This window comes from Microtus oregoni, unplaced genomic scaffold (assembly GCF_018167655.1).
Source record: "Microtus oregoni isolate MIOR12 unplaced genomic scaffold, Mior012 000073F_001, whole genome shotgun sequence".
Taxonomy (NCBI): domain Eukaryota; kingdom Metazoa; phylum Chordata; class Mammalia; order Rodentia; family Cricetidae; genus Microtus; species Microtus oregoni.
This window is the reverse complement of record NW_024543981.1, coordinates 1,127,485-1,145,383: the sequence shown is the minus strand read 5'-3', so window position 1 is coordinate 1,145,383 and position 17,899 is coordinate 1,127,485. Positions and strand designations below refer to the sequence as shown.

General features: G+C 34.1%; 1 protein-coding gene across 1 annotated transcript in view; it reads right to left on the bottom strand.

The window, feature by feature from the left end:
* The window catches only part of LOC121441075 (5-hydroxytryptamine receptor 2C), a 238,166-nt gene that overhangs the window by 12,219 nt on the left and 208,048 nt on the right, over positions 1–17,899 (bottom strand). Inside the window, exon 5 of the mRNA XM_041642214.1 lies at positions 11,797–11,997. Coding sequence (XP_041498148.1) covers positions 11,797–11,997 — 201 coding nt within the window. The remainder of the gene's footprint in view (positions 1–11,796; positions 11,998–17,899) is intronic.

Sequence of the window (17,899 nt, the reverse complement as noted above, 5' to 3'; positions counted from 1 at the left end):
GAGAAGGAAGCAGAAGGAAGAAGAAGGTGGTTATTGGGGGAAAAGCAGATTGGGAATGACATCTATAAAAATAGCAGAGTTAGGACTTCCATTTTTTTTTTCCTCTCAGTAAAAGAAACAGAAAACCTGGGGAAAATAGAATTAGCACTTTAGGATTGTGGAAAGTAATTTAAGAGTAGAAACAAACAGAGGAAACATTGATTCAAGAAAAATGTCTTGCTATTGTCAAGATTCAAAGATTTCGCCGGGCAGTGGTGGCGCACGCCTTTAATCCCAGCACTTGGGAGGCAGAGGCAGGCTGATCTTTGTGAGTTCGAGACCAGCCTGGTCTACAAGAGCTAGTTCCAGGACAGGCTCCAAAACCACAGAGAAACCCTGTCTCGACAAACTAAAAAAAAAAAGAAAAAAGATTTCAACATCTCTGTTACCCTTATTTGTGGCGTCCTTGAATAACAATTGATGGTCCTGATACAGTGGTAGAAAAATGGAGCAGAGCTTTCAAATCCAGAACCTCAGATTTATAGCTATTTGTCATGTCTGGTGCTGTCCTGGAAGACAAACTAAATGCTTTTTTTGTTGTATTTTCCTAAGAGTTTAATCAGTTCTAAAATATTCCCTCCAAGGGACATTTCTGGAAAACATTTCTGGTAATGGTTCTAACAATGCAGTTGCTAGGGCAATGCCTAACAACTGCATATGAATGGCATAAGCAGAAAGATGAGGGGCAAACCTGAAAAGTAATTATTTTCATAAGGATGCCCAAAGCTCCAACACAGTTCTCAATATTTAGCTCTCTCTGTCTATGTCATTGATTCCTAAGGCTATGATTTGTCAATATCCCACATTACCCTAAGTTCTCAGTTCTGGCTGACTCTCAGGCTCTCTGCAAGCAGTCTGTAAAGTCCACAGGAGATTTGTAAACTCTATAGCTACATGCTGATGATGTGTCCCAACAATAACACAGACTCTGGAAAGGGGGTAGATTTATTGTTTCCAGGCATGAAAGCAATCTCCATCTAATTACCAATGAGCCACTAAATTAATGAGGCAGAGACTTCAGTTACAAAGAATATATGCTTTGTACAATTCTCCAGATAAGTCACTAAACCAACAAAAATCACAATTTAGAATCAAATCACATTGGAAACAACAAATCCTAGGGAATAGGGAAACTGTAAATTCCAGCAAGTCATGGTTAGCAGTAAAAATATACTAGTCCAAAGAAAGAAAACATATGGCCAAGGCATCATAAATAAAGCAGCCAGTAAAATCCTTCCCCAGGGAGCCTAGATATGGAACTTGTCACATAAAGACTTTAACTTTGTTATTTAAAACATTAAGCTAACTGAAGGCAATAATTAGTATGTTCATAGAAAAGAATATAATTCATATAAATAATAAGAAAGTAAGGTATGGCCAACTTATTTCTCAGAAATACAACTGAAAATTATAAATGAGCAATGGAGGATGGGGATGTAGGGCAGTCACATAGAGCTTGCCTAAGCATACCAAGATGTCTTGGGTTCCATCCTAATCACTGAGGAAGATGTTTCTAGAAATAATCATGGGGGCATAAAGCAAAAAGTAATGTTTAGTCAGAAAAGCTACTAGTGCTCAATATGAGTAGTGAGATTCTATAATGTCTAAATTATCTACATTTTTTTCTTCCCAACTCTCAACTCAATGAAACAGGATTATCTTCCCTTGACAAAATACAGTCAGTGCACAAGATTTTCCCACATTTCTAGTTTTAGTTTAAAGTATATGTTTCCGGAAGGGCAAGACGTCAGTATTCTTTATCCTGCCAAGGAAACTACTAGGTGAGTTCAATGACAGTGAGTGTGGGGACTTCACTGTTGTGCTCAAGCCCCAGTCATACAATGGCAGCTCTATTTTGTGACTGCTGCTGCTGAAAGGTACAGAGTCCTAAATTGCCGTTTTCACAGATCATAAAGCAGTGGTTTCATGTCAAGAGAAGCAAGCCAAAAGACTAACTGTTCCCCAAGGACTCTTGTGACTACAGTGCATTTATTATTCAGGAAACCCCACTAGGATTCCCCCATCTCTCCCAATTATACTTCCCGAATTGTGACACTGAACTTTTATCTTGGGAGAGAATTGACAATAAAGTTAATAGTTCTTAATTTCTCCTCAGAGAAACTGACCTATTTACAGTGTAATTAGGAAAAGTTCAATCCCGAGGACACCGAAAAACAGTAGAAGATTCTCCTTAACTTTATGATGAAAACTCCTTAATAAACTAACCTAGCCACCATAAAGTAAGTCACACATGAGCATGCACACACACACACACACACACACACACACACATACACACACACACACACACACTACTATGAAGTGAAGAAGGAAAGAAAGAAGAAAGGAGTAGAACAAATATTTTTCAAATAATCACTGAAATTTTTTAAAAATTTTTAAAATCCAATAATCTACAAATCTAGGAATTCAATCAACCCTAAGTTATGTATATCAACAGAACCACAAAAATAGACATCAGAATTAAACTGCTGAACACAATAAGAGAAGTAGAAGATTTTAATTTTAGTAGAAAAGGGAAAAAAAGCTTATCTCATAAGTCACAGTAAGTAACAATTTATATTAGCTTTTAGATGACATTTATTTTAAGTAAAACCAAAGAACCTTAATACAGGTAAATGAGTCATGAATCTATAAGAGAAAGCTGAATAAAGTCCTTAAAGTAATGTTTTGTAATCAAAGAGAATTGCTCAAACTCATGGAGTTACCATGGTGGCTCAATGGATAAAGATGATGCCACCAAGTTCGATGACAAAAGATCATTATCTTGGACACATATAGCTGAAGGGGGAAAACTACTACAAGTTATCTTTTGATTTTCATACAATTTAGTAGAATGTTTACATCCACAGATATACTCACAACTTAATCAATCAATCAATCAATCAATCAATCAATCAATCAAAATATCAAAAAGAGATTAAGGAGAGATATAGGTAAATCTATAAAAGAAAAGGCTGAGAATATTTATCACCTTCACACTTATTACATGAACTAGTAATGAATGTTCTTCAACTTGAGAGATTCTAAAGGGTAAAAATAAATCATTAGAAGAAATAAAACTCATTGAAAAGTGTTTATATAATTGGGTTATTTGAGTTCTTTTTTGATATCTAGTTTCTTCTCAACAGAAGAATCTCAAATGGCAGAGAAACAGTTGAAGAAATGTTCAACATCCTTAGCCATCAGGGAAACCCAAAAACAATTCTGAAATTCCATCTTACACTTTTCAGAATGGCTAAGATCAAAAACACAAATGACAGCTTATGCTGGAAAGGATGTGAAGCAAGGGGAACACCCCTCTATTGCTGGTGGGAGTGCAAACATGTACAGTTACCTTGGAAATCAACAAGGCTTTATCTGAGAAAATTGGGAAATAATATACCTCAAGATCCAGCTATACCAATCTTGGGCATATACCCAAAGGATGCTCAATCATACCACAAGGACACTTGCTCAACTATATTTATAGCACCATTATTTGTAGTAACCAGAACCAGGAAGCAACCTAGGTGCCCCTCAACTGAAGAATGGATAAAAAAGATATGTGGTACCTTTATACGATAGAGTACTCCTCAGTTGTTAAAAATAATGACATCAGGAAATCTGAAGGTAATTGGATGGAACTAGAAAAAATCAACCTGAGTGAGGTAACTTGGACCAAGAAAGACAAACATGGTATGTACTAACATATAAGTGGATATTACCTGTAACATACAGGATAACCATACTACAGTCTACAACCCCAGAGAGGCCAGAAAAACAAAGAGGGCCCAAGGGGTGACCCATGGATCTCCCTGGGAAGGCAAAATAGAGGAGATCTCTTGGGTGTGCTGGGGGGCAGTTGGGGATGGGAACTTGAAGGATTGGGTCATGGATTGGATGAAGGGGGAGAATATCAAAGAGATGTCTATAAAAGTTGGGGGAGCAGTTTTAGGTCACATAGAAACCCAAATCAAGGAAAACTCCCATGAATCTAGAAGGATGGCCCAAGCTAAGACTCCTGGTGACAGTGGATATGTAGCCTGAACTGGCCATCTTCTGTGATCAGATTGGAGACTACTTCAATTGTCATTGGAGAGCTATCGCCCAGTAACTGATGCAATGAGCTATAGAGACCCACAGCCAAACGTTGATCTGAGCCCAGAGGATCCTGCTGAAGAGAGGGAGGAAGGATTGTAGGAGCCAGGGGGTTCAAGGACACCACAGGAAAACCTGTAGAAAAAACTAACCTGACTCACAGGAACTCATAGAGACTGAACCAACAACCAGGGAGCTTGCATAGGCCCACTTAGGCCCTCTACATATATATTACAGTTGTATAACTTGTTCTAATTGTGGGACTCCTAACAATGGGACCAGGGGCTGTCCCTAATGCTTTGGCTAGCTCTTGGGAACGTATTTCTCATACTGGATTGCCTTGCCCGGCCTTAATACAAGGCAAGATGCTTACTTTACTGCAACTTGATCTGCCATGCTTTGGAGATGCAGGCCCCTTTCTGAACAGAAGCAGGAGTGGATTGAGATAGGGCTTAAGGGAGATGGGAGAGGGAATGAGAAGAGAGTAGAGTGGGAAGAGTGTGGTCAGGTTGAATAAATAAAGAAAGAAAGAGCATAGCAAAAATGTGTTTCTACAGAAACAATGAATGTTCTAATACTGTAAACATGGTATGTAAATCATTTATGTTTTCAGTATAAGGACTAAATTTTGGTTAATTTTTAAAAATATAAGCAACATAAAAATTTCTGACCAGGGGCTGGAGAGATGGCTCAGTGGTTAAGAGCATTGCCTGCCCGTCCAAAGGCCCTGAGTTCAATTCCCAGCAACCACATGGTGGCTCACAACCATCTGTAATGAGGTCTGGTGCCCTCTTCTGGCCTGCAGACATATGCACAGACAGAATATTGTATATATAATAAATAAGTAAATATTAAAAAAAAAATTCTGACCAGTGCGATGGGAATAGAAATTAAAAACAAAGAAAGGTTTGGAAACTATAAAAATCCAAGGAAATTAAATAATTTTCTCTTTCAAAAATTTATTTATTTATTATTTATGTATATGTGTCTGCATGAGCCTATATATGTACAACACATGCATACAGGAGCCTATGGAGACCAGAAGAGGGCATTGGATTCCCCTAGAAATGGAGTTATAGGCAGTTGTGAGCAGTGATGTGAGTGCTGGGAACCAAACCCAGGTCCTCTGTAAGAGAGTAAACTTCTCTGGTCACTGAGCAATCACTACCTCTGACAATTAATTCTTGAAGTAGTAATATATCAAAATCAGAATTTAAAAACCAGTGAAAATAGAAATACAACATACAAAAAATTGAGTGAAGAAGGAAGTTTATAACTATGTGCCTACATATAAAACAAAATAATTTCATAGATGTTTTATTTGTCAAAAAAACTTGAAAATAGTATGAAATGGTCAAATATATTAGTGAAAAAACAGAAATTCTGAAAGTAATTACACATCTACACTCAAAGCATCTTTAACAAAGGTAAAAGAACATTAATCTGTGAAAGAATAAATTGTGCTGAAAAAATTGGACGTCCACATGCAGAAGTATGAAACTAGCTATCTATTGTCATGTGAAAAATCAAATAAAAATGGATCAAATAGTTAAATACTACACGTGAAACTACATAAAGAAAACAGGAGAATGTTTTGGAATATTGGATTTAGGAAGTCTTTTGGAGCAGATGCTAAAGTATAAGAAGCAAGAGTGAAAATATTTAAATGAGTTTATATCAAATTTTATTTTAAAAATCTACACAGCATAGAAAACAGTCAACAGAGTTATGAGAAAACTTAGAGAATTCAAGAAATGACTTTCAAACAGTACATCTGACAAGAAGTTAATAGCCAGAATGAACGAGGAATTCAAACAAGTCAGCAACATTAGAAACCCATAATTAAAAAGTTTCTTAAAGGAATTGAAAACAGTCAACCAGATATTTCAGAACCTACTCATCATCAATAATCGTAAGGAAAATGCAAATAAAAGCCTCAGTAAGAGAGAGTTAAGAGGTTTCTAAAGAAAAAGAAAAAAGATAGCAAATGGTGATGAAGGGTTGGAAAATGGGAGCCCTTATATGTAGTTATTGCAAATGTAAATTGGTATAGTCATTAAGGAAAATAGTATTGAATTTCCTCAGGAAATTAAAATTAAATTAAATTAAATTAAAAATATGAATTAGCAATTTTATTACTGGGTATATTTCTTAATGAGACTAAATGAGTATATCAAAGAAACATTTGCATTTCCACATTCTTTGCAACACTGCTTATAATAGCCAAGAAATGGAAACAACACATCCACATGGTCTGATGAGTAATTACAGAAGTTTGATGTCTGTTCATGATAGTACAATATAGGGTTGTGGCCTTGGTATTTGCAACACAATTGATGGGACTGAAGATTACTGTGCTTAATGAGATAATCCAAACACAGAAAGACAATGATATAAATCTCATTCAAATGCTGAACTTAAAAATTGCTGATTGTATTAAACTTGAAAGTAAAGTGGAGAGAATAGGAGGAAATATGGAAAAATAGTGGTGCAGTCATTGATATGAAAAATTAGATTCTTCTGTTGAGAATTCTGTTTAGGTCTAAGATAAAAAACACTGAGGACAGCTATTGTTGGAGAAGCTGTAGAATAAGGGAAAAAAATCCTTCACTGCTGGTGGGAGTGTAAAGTTTTATGGACACTTTGGAAATCAATATGGCAGTTTCTTAGAGACCAAGCTTTGCCACTCTTGGGCATATATCCAAAGGATGCTCAATCATAGCACAATGACACTGTCAATTAGGCTAATTGCAGTATCATGTGGGATTCCCCTCTGTATGTTATGGATATGTTTTATTGCCATTAATTAACTAAAAAGTTGCTTTCAGACAATGGCCTAACAAAATATAGCCAGGCTGGAAAAGATATATATAGAGAGAGTAGGCAGAGTCAAAGAGAAGCCATGAAGCCATATAGCCGCCACAGGAGACAGATGCTGGATGCATAAAAGAACCTTACAGGTAGGCCATAATTACGTGGCAATACATAAATTAATTGAAATTGATTAATTTAAGATGTGAGAGCTAGTTGGGCATCACTAAAGTGTTGTAATTAATACAGTTCAGTGTGATTATTCTGGGTCTGGGAAGCCAGGAAATGAACAAGCAGTCTCCGCCTACAGCAGTATTATTCGTAATAGCCAGAAACTGGAAACAGCCTAGATGCCCCTCAATGAAAGAATGGATGATGGAAATGTGATGTAGCTACACAATGGAGTATTACTCAGCTGTAAAAATTAATGACAGTATGACATTTGAATGGAAATGGATGAAACAAGAAAAAAATCATCCTAAGTGAAGTAACTCAGACACAGAAAGACAAACACTGTATGAACTAACTCATAAATGGATATTAAATGTAAAACAAAGGATAACCAGGCTACAACTCACAGCTCTAGAGAAGCTAGGTAACAAGAAGAACCCTAAGAAGGTTGAATGGATCTCCCTGTTAAGGGGGCATATTTGAGATCTCCTGTGTAAATTGGGGGCAGAGAGATGATAGAGGGAAGGGGAGGTGGGGTGAGAACATGGTATTAGATGATCAAGTTGAAGGAGAGATGGTGTGGCACAGTAATGAAAGTGATCTTTTGATAGAGGGAGCAATTATGGGGTTAGGGAGAAATCTGGTGCTACACAAATTATCAGGAATCCACTAAGATGATCCTAGCTAAGATTGAACTGGCCTTCGTCTGCAATCAGATTGCTAAGTACTCTGTCATCATCGAACTTTGATCTAGTAACTGATGGTAGCAGATGCAGAGATCCAAAGCCAAGCACCAGGCTGAGCTTTGAGAGTAAAGGGGGGTCAAGATCATTATGGGGATACCTACAGAGACTGCTGAACCATGCTTGTGGGAACTCATGGATACTAGACCAACAGCTGGTAAGCCTGCATGGGACCAAGCACTAGGCCCTTTGCATTTGGGTGACAGTTTTATAGCTTGGTTTGTTTGAGGGGCCACTGACATTGGGACCAGGATCTATCCCTGGTGCATGAGCTGAGTTTTTGGACCTCATTTCCTATGTCAGATGACATGCCTCAACTTAATGTGCTAGGCTTTGTTGACTACCCATGTGAGGCCTTAACCATATGGAGGAGTGAATGGGGCATAGCTTAGGGGGAGTTGAGGGGAGTGGAAGGTATGGAGGGAGGGAGAAATGTGGTTGGTATATAAAATGAATAGAACAATTAAGATAAAAAGGCAAAAAATAAAAAATTAATTAGAATCTTAATAGATTTGCTATGTCAAAAAGACAGAAACAGCAAATGAGGAGAGAGACAGAGACAGTGTCAAAGACAGAGGCAGCAAGACCCCAAGAGAGATAATGCATTCTGAAGAATAAATATAATAAATAATGAAGATAAATCAAGAAATCCTTAGACACGTATGAGACACCCTCAAGTGTACCAATGAATGCAGATTGGTGTCCATAAAGAAGTAGGTACAAAAGTGTCAGAAAGAACATTTAAAGAAGTCATGGCCAAATGCCTAACTAATTTGAACATTACTAATTTCTATATATCCAATAAACACCATGAACTCCAAGTAGAAGAAAGCTGAAAATGAGCACTGCAGAGATAGCTTAAGAAAATGTCAAATTTTAAAGGCCATGAACAAATCTCAAGAACAGAGCAAGAAGATTCTTTACACCAAAACTGGCCACCAAAGAAAATAAAAAGGCAAAATAAAAATCTCTCTGGACAATTAGCTAATAAAACATTAATTAAATTAAAAAAGAATCCAATGATATAGCAATAAAGAATGGATTTCCTTAAGCAATTCAAGATTATTTACAATTCAAAAACATATAACCTACTACACTAAGAGAATAAATGAGGAAATAAATCCAATAATCATCACACTAGGCACAGGTAAAACCATTTAAGGAAGTTCATGCCTACTATGAAAAGTCACAGCTAATATAGAATGAGAGGGAACTTCCTGAATCTGATAAAAGATGTTTTTAAAAAGCCTGAACTAACACACAACATTTGTTTCTTTTGTTTTGCTCTGCTAGGGCCTTATACATGCCAGGCAACTCTTCTGCCATTGAAGCTACACCCCAGCACACAAACATCACTCTTAATAATGATATTCTTATATGTTTCTACTCTGAAAAGAAAGAAAAATGTCTTCCACCTCCACTGTCACTGAACACTACTTTGCACATCCTGTCAAGATAATAAAAAATTAAGACAGGAAGGAGCAAATGAATCTGTCATCATTTAAGTGACATTATGGAGCATATCTAGGAAATGGCAGTATCTCTTAACAATCTCTTAGAGATGACAAAGGCATTTAGCCAGATCTTTAGGCAGAGGATAAATATGTAAAATTTAGGTGCTTAGTTATAAATACCACAAAAAGCAATCAGAAATTAAAACGAACACTATTTACAATAGTGGTCAAAGAAATTAAATGCCCAGAGATGCGTCTACAAAAGACAGACATAAGACTGAAAACTGTAAAATAGTATTTAAACAACTTAAGTAAATATTAAATATTTTTTTACATATGGATATGTTTATGGATTGCAAATCATAGTATTGTTTAGACTTTAGTGTTTACTTAATTGATTTATAGATTCAATACAACTTTGCCTTTTTTTAAAAAAAGATACTTTACTTTTGAGACTGATAAGCTAGTTTTAAGTTTATAAAACTGAAAATATTTTTGAGTACTATGGATGTTTTTGATGACTACAGCTAAATGATTTATTCTACTCGCTTATCTTTGCTTATCTATCAGACTTAATGCTTGAAACAATGATTCCCAGACACACTCAATTTTCTAAAAATTGCATATAGCTAGATATTTTTTCAAAAAATAAATGTGTTGAGCTCTAGTGAGGTAATGAGAACAGATGATGTTTGCCTCATGCCAATGACACAATTTAAACTTTCATCAGAATATGGGAATTTTTAGTTTTTTAACACAAGAAATACGACTGTGCTATGATTCACTATATGTTTAAGAGTGTAGTATAATTTTTAAAATTGATCTATTCTTCATCTCAGAAATCACTGGTAGCTTTGTTCTTGTTCCTCATAATCACAAAGGGTGTCTTGTTTACATCTTATACCTCATTGTAGATTTGTCTCTCTGTCCTTGGCATTTTGTCTCTCCTCTTTGAATGAAGCCAAATTATTGTATACATAAATGTATTATGTTATATTATCCAGTTGAATTAAATATCTCACCATAACATAGTAAACAGTCTACAAAATTTTTTACCAAAATTTTATAAATATTGTTGCTGTATAATTTTTTGTTGGTGTTTGAGGAAAGGACCATTTTAAAAATTCAACTTTTGTTTTATGTTCTTAATATACTATACATGTTTGTGTTATTTTTCTAAATCTGACTTTCTTATCCTATTTAGATAATTTATAGTTAGTGTAATTTGACATATATTTGGTTTTAATTCTACATTTTACTGTGTCTTATATTTTCTTACTTAATCTATCTTCCTATTTATCTTTAATATCTCCTTTTACATTTTATATAACTATAATATTCCTTTCTTTTTTAAATCTGGAAGTTAAGTATTTCTTTTACATTCTTTTGTTTCCCTTTAATGTACAAGTTATTCTTTTTTCATCAAATCTTAATGTAAAATATCATTTTATCTTAAAAAGTCTTAATGGTATCTATCAGCTTACATGCTTATTTATAAAAGGAAAGAATGTGAACTGAACTTATAAGCACAACTTTGCATATGTAGATCCATATGATTCTGTGTGAGGCTTCATGTCTCATTATATAAAGGCATATTGCTATGTACACACAGAATCATGTACAATAGCTACAACAAAACAATCTTAAAAGTGTTATAAATTTATTTGCCCTACTAACTCAGAGATAAAATGTTAGAAGATTAATGAAGAGTAAAAAATGTTCTTGATCTTAGTATAGTCTCGCTCTAAGTGTTTCAAAGAAACACGGATTGAAGAGAAATTATTACATGAGACATAATATAATAATATAAGTTCAACTGGATGAGAGAAAGGAGAGAGGATTAGAAATGCTCTTACTTCCATTTAGTTAAAATTCTTAACTTTAATACCAGAATGATCAAAACATTTATAGATATTTTAAGTATGTGAAATAACAAGATCATTTATCTCTCTTTAAATATTCTGAATATTTACAAATCCAACAGATGACTTTTTATGTTTAAACAGAACTCAAAAACTAATTAAAATTTATGAGAAATAGTAAACTGTTTAATAACAGCACAAATTTATAAATGTTTATTTTGTGAAATTTAATTTCAATTGTATTATTAAATTTTCAAAATCAGTAGGTCAATTAATAAGAAAAGATCTTTGTTTTCATATATTTCAATGTTATATTTTTAAAGTTTAGGCTTTTTCTTACAGTTTTGTAATCATCATAACATTTTGTATCTGTGTTGCAGAATTCTTTGGTATATTAAAATAAAAGATAATTTAGTAAAAGTCGAAAGCTTATGTCTTCATATCCATATGTATTATGCTTTCATTATTTTTAACCTAAATATCAGATATGTAGGTCAAGAATAATTACTCGACTCCCGATCAAACACAAAGTTACCAGTCGACGTCTGTAGGTTGTTCACAGTACATAATCCGAAGGTATTGAGCATAGCCGCTGCAATTCTATGGCCAGGTATTTACCTATTGATATTGCCCAAACGATGGCAATCTTCATGATGGCCTTAGTCCGCGAATTGAACCGGCTATGCTCAATAGGATTACGTATTGCTACATACCGATCCAGCGATATGGCGCAGAGGTGCATGATGGACGCAGTTGAAAATAGCACATCTAGTGAGATCCAGACGGGGCACAAATATCTAGGTAAAGGCCAGACATAATCTGAAAGAGAAAAAAGAGAAGCGAGAAAAACCACGTTATCCAAATTGCACTCTCTATACTTCTCCACTTTAGTCCACTTACTGCTCCCTCTCCACGACATTTTAAAGATAGTGTAATTTCATTATTTTTCTAGTGATGATTATGATAGCAACATTTATAATTTTTATTACAGTATACTTTACATAATATCCATGTCAATATATGCAATCTCAAGTCACTTAGTACAAACATAACTTTCTTCTAGATTTGAACTAGTTCATCACTCCAGAAGAAAAGTACTATTCATTAAGCAGTCAATAACCCATCCTTTCCTCCCAGACTCCTAGACAAACTCTAGGTTTTTTTCATTACAGATTTACATACGTTGGATATTTCATATAACTGGAATTATTTTTCATAGTGAGATTGATGATAAATATATGTTTGGAGGCTTATATGTGTTCATTTATTTATTAATTATTCTGTTTCTTTTAATAGCCCATGGTTACATGAGATTTTTCATAATTTTTTAAAATTACCTTTATGGAGTGTTTATTGTTGCATGTATATAGTATTGAAAATAATTTTAATTTATTGTTCCTGTATAGGGTGACTTTCCTAAGTTCTTTTATTGTGCTCTATTTTTGTATATAGTTTCCTCACGGTTTTCCATGTATATGACCACAAATATTTTTATTTCTTCTTTTTCAGTTTTTTCTGTGTTTCCGTTTTCTTTCCTTATCTAGATTATTTAACTTGTCCTAGACTGATTATTCTTTGTATTTATTGATTCAATAATAAAGATTAATAAATAATAAATAATAAAGATTTATTTATTTCATGTGCTTGTGTACAACATGTGTTGTCAAAGGTCAGGAGAAGCTATTAGATCCTCTGAAAATATGAGTTTCAGGTATTTGTTGAGTTGCCTGACATGAGTGCCAACAACTGAAACGAGAGCCTCTGAGAACATGTCAAGTACTATTAACTTTTGAGCTATTTCTTCACCCCTAAGTGTTAATCTTTCAATTCTGTAGAAACATACCCAGTTTGGGCTCTATTTTTAGTCAATCGTGTCACTTATTTTTTCTTCTTTCCCTAGTTTCTCTCACTAAAATTTCCAAATTTTCAAAAAAAAATGTGGATGTCTTAATTGTACATTTTCTTTTTCTATTTTCCTGTCTTGGTTGGGGTTACTACTGATGTACTGAAAGACTATGACCTAAAGCAAGTTGGGGAGGGAACGGTTTATTTGGCTTATACTTCCACATCACTGCTCTTCATTGAAGGAAGTCATAACAGGAACTCTAACAGGGCAGGAACCTGGAGGCTAGAGCTGATGCAGAGACCATGGAGGGGTGCTATTTGAGGGCTTGCTTTCCCTCGGCTTGTTCAGTCTGCTTTCTTATAGATTCCAGGATAAGCAACCCAAGGATGGCAGCACCATTCACCATGGGCTGGGTACTTTCCCTTTGATTACTAATTGAGAAAATGCCTTATAGTCAGATCTTTTGGAGATACTTCTTTGTCAGCTGAGGCTCCTTCATTGATGAGTCTAGTTTGTGTAAAGTTGGCCCAAAACCTGCCAGTAAATCACATTTATCATTTTACTAGTTGGGCTAATCTTGTTTTATTATTCTCTAGTTACTTAAAAATTAAAGTTCAGTTAAATTATTGACATTCTGCTGTAGAATCACTCTAGTAAACTTTTTATTTCATTTGTCGTACTTCCTAACTCCCAAATTTGTGCTTGGTTCTTTTTTATAATTATAAGTTTTGAATTTTGTTGAATTTGTTGAAACATTGTTTTCTTTTTCTCCTTTAGTTCTTTGTTAACTATCTCCTTTAGCACTTTAAATAATTCAAAATTTCTACATGGGAAGTAGAAAAAGACAAGATCTCCTGAGTAAATTGGGAGCATGGGGGACTTTGGGGGAGGGTTGAAGGGGGGAGGGGAGAAGGAGGAAGGGGAGCAGAGAAAAATGTAGAGCTCAATAAAAATCAATAAAAATTAACAGTTCAAAATTTTTGATAATTCCATCCTTTGGCTTCCTTGTGGTCAATATATTTTTCCCCTTAAGTTGTCCACATTTTCTAATTACTTTTTGTAATTGTTTTTGGTTCTTAGAGACAGGGTTTCTTTGTGTAGCCCTGGATGGCCTGGAACTTGCTCTGTAAACCAGGCTGAACTTCAACTCATAGAGATCCACCTGCCTCTGCTTCTCTAGTTCTGGGATTAAAGGTATGAACCATCACTACCTGGAGTATGATTTTTAATTCTAATGGAACGTGTATATTTGGGGAGATTTTTAATTTTATGCAAAAGCACCTCGGTAAATCAGATTTTTCCTCTCTCCCTGTAGGTTGATGCAATTTACTATGGTGGGCTTTGTTGGTTTATTTTGCTGTGCTTTGTATATTTAGAAAATCTTACTATTTTTCAAAGCCCGTTTTCATTATGTTGTATATTTACAATATTAATTTGAGTTTACACAGTAGTATAACATTAGGGGAAAAAAACACATTAAACCTAGTCCTGGTATATAGCCCAAGCTAATCTTAAATTCATGATTCTCCTGTCTCAACTTCCTGTGTTCTGGCAGTTATAAGCCACCACACCTGGCTCTCACCTAGTTTTTCACTAAAATATTCAAAAACTCTCTGTAGACCACAAAATAAAATATTCCCTTAGTGCTTTCAACTTGACTCTAAGATTTCTCCTCAGTCCTTGGGGAGGTTGTTTAAAACTTTTCTTTGGCTTCTAATCTTCAGGAGCACCAGAATGTCATCTTAACCATCTTGGCACCTCTGAATTTCATATTTATCCTTGTTATGATTGACCTTCATGCATTTATAGCCTTATGACTTTCACCAAATGTAAGCACTTTTCAGTCCTTATTTTTCAAATAGAATGTTCTTTCTTTTACCCATTGAGCTTCATGTCATGTATGTGTCAGAGAATTCTAGCATTTCATTAGTTATTCCCTGGGATACATTGTTTCTTTTTTTCCATCTGCTGCTAACTTCAATGGATCTCTCTTCAAATGCACTGAGTATTTTTTTTGGTCATTTACCATATGCTATTATATCTATCCAAAAGATTTTAAATGTTTTCATCTATTTCATTTCAGCTTTAAAATCCATATATATATATATATATATATATATATATATATATATATATATATATATTCTAGGCATGTTGTTTCACACTAGTTCATAGCACTCTGGAGCCTGAACTTGGAGGACTGTCATATATATATATATATATATATATATATATATATATATATATATATGACATTCAAGTTATTACAGTCCCTCAAAATACAGGTCATTGAAACAAAATATAAATAGGAATAACATGGGTAAATTTTATGGCAGTCAAATGGGCAGAGAGGTCATATCCAGAACATTTTCATCCAAGTAATTCTGAAAAAACCTCCCCAGAATCCTCTTGGAGCTTACTCCAGAATAGAACATATAGCAGACACAGAAAACATTGTAACAAATACACAAAAGCAAAATAAGTTCTTGTTTTCTATCTTCTTATAATGAAATTAAGGTAGAAACAAGCATAAAGAGAACCTACAGAAAATTCACAGAAAAAAGTAGAGATTAAGCAGTACACGAGTGAATGTTGAACAGGTCAATGAAGAAATCAAGGACATTTGAAAATACATAAATAAATAGAATGTTGACATCAAAACGTGAAAAAATTTTAAATAGGTTAGAGACAAATATCATTTAAATAGAAAATAGACAAATATATGAAATTTCAATCATAATATTAACAAAGAGGGTCAAGAAACATATTAAAAAACTAATACATTATGCAAAACAGCAGTAATTACAGTAATGAAATGGTAATTCAACACTGTAAAATGTTCTGATATAATCTATTATGTTAATGACAGAGAAAAAATTTATACTACTTTGGAAATATTGAAAATAATTTGAATAAACTACAAAAGTCATTTTTAATTAAAATTTTAATTATGTATAGATATGAAGAACTTTTGTCAATTCGATAATTTAGTCTAAAACAACAGCCAATTGAAATAATTCAATAATTTAGGTAATACAGTTCAACTTCTTCAGGTTTAGATACTAGAGAGGATATTAACTTTCTCTATTTTCATTATAATGCCTTCATTATTTTGTTTTTGCAGTTATAAGGACTTAAACTTAGATTCTTGTGAGGGCTAGGTGAATAAGACTGAGCTTATTCATGCTTTCTGTTTGTTTGCTCATTTATTTATTTATTTATTTAGCTAGTTAGTTATTTTTGTGTATATATGGTGCTGACACTTGGTGGATCTTAGGGATCAAACTCAGTTGGTCAATCTTAGTTGTAAATATCCTCATATACTGAGCCATCTTACAAGCCCATGCTGGCACTTTGTTCACTTCTACTGAGATGAGTTTTATAGCAATTTGTTTAGCTTTGGAAAACAAGGAATAAAATTATCTATGTATTCATGTAACTGTAGGCCAAGTAAATCTGAAATTTCTAAAAACAATAGGTTCAGCAAAAACAAATTATAGTATATATGGATATGAGGTAAGTAGAAAATAATCTAGATTATTATTAAGAGCAAGTCCTAGAAAATTGTCTAAGCGTAATACTAGAAACGGAAAAATGGAAAAAAATTCTCTATATTGACACATTTAATAAAAATTCTTATTAAAATTTTAACAAGATAAATACAAGATCGGTAATTTTTTTAATTTTTAATTAATCATGAATCTTAGGAATATAGATATCTATCTCTAACCATATAAGAAGTCATATTGTTGTTTCCTTTATGTGAAAACAGAAGAATCAATAGTGCTTATTTGTGATGGCAAATATATCTGAAAAACTGTGCATCAATTATATGCAAATTTTTGGTAAATAAAGTACTTATTTCACAAAATATTTCAAGAGGCAAGCCTAATCTTGAAAACAAATGGCAAACATGTATAATTATCTACAATATGATGATGAATCCCATTGAACTGGCTAAATGCAGTATCTAACAATTATCTTTACAAATATTTGGAATCATTCCTGTCTCCACTTTGTAACTTGGCTTTTTACCTGAAATTAAAATGTTTTTATTTTATTTTAAATTATTAAATTCTCTCTGGACTCCTGATAAGAGGTAAATGACCTCTGATTTAATGATCCATTTTTCTTTTTCTACTCTTCAGTTTATAAATGGCGTCCTCAATATGAGCAGGAATTGGATTCTCTCTTTCTCTAGGTACTCTACCTCTAGATATCCTATGTAAATATGTCCAATTACCAAATCTCCTTGTGCTGGTATAATGATGATGGAAAGCAACACAATCATTTAAGCACTGCAGACTTTGCCATCCCTTTAGCCAGCTCACATGGTTCAAGACAGATCTATTGGCCTCAGCTTTACAGAATCACTCACAAACTCTCTTCATCTTGTGAGCAAAAATTATAGCAGTCAGTGTTCACCTTCAAATCAATATACCTATCAATGTCTTCCTAGTGATGTACCTCAAATCTTTGTTTCTTCTGCGTGTAGATTTTATGGCTCTTCAATCAAGCAGAATGGCGCTTCCAGTATCTGTCATGATGAAGTGGGCCGGGAGATGGGACATCCTACATATGCAACCAGCTAGCCCCCTCTTAGTATGAAGTAGGGATTTCCTGGCAGCACTATGCAGGATGTTCAACCTCCCCGTCCATGTGAAAATCAACTGCTGCTCCACCTTGAACTTCTCTTCTCTGTTGAAGGACTTGTCATTGATCGATGCTTCTCTGTGCAAATGATGACATGAAGACTTCTGACTTTGTCTTCTGTTTCTGATGAAATGGTATTGATTACTCATAATCTGAATAACCTAGAAATCTGGTAATCAACAAACCACTCTTTTTTCCAATTATTCTCCCTATCTCAGAACA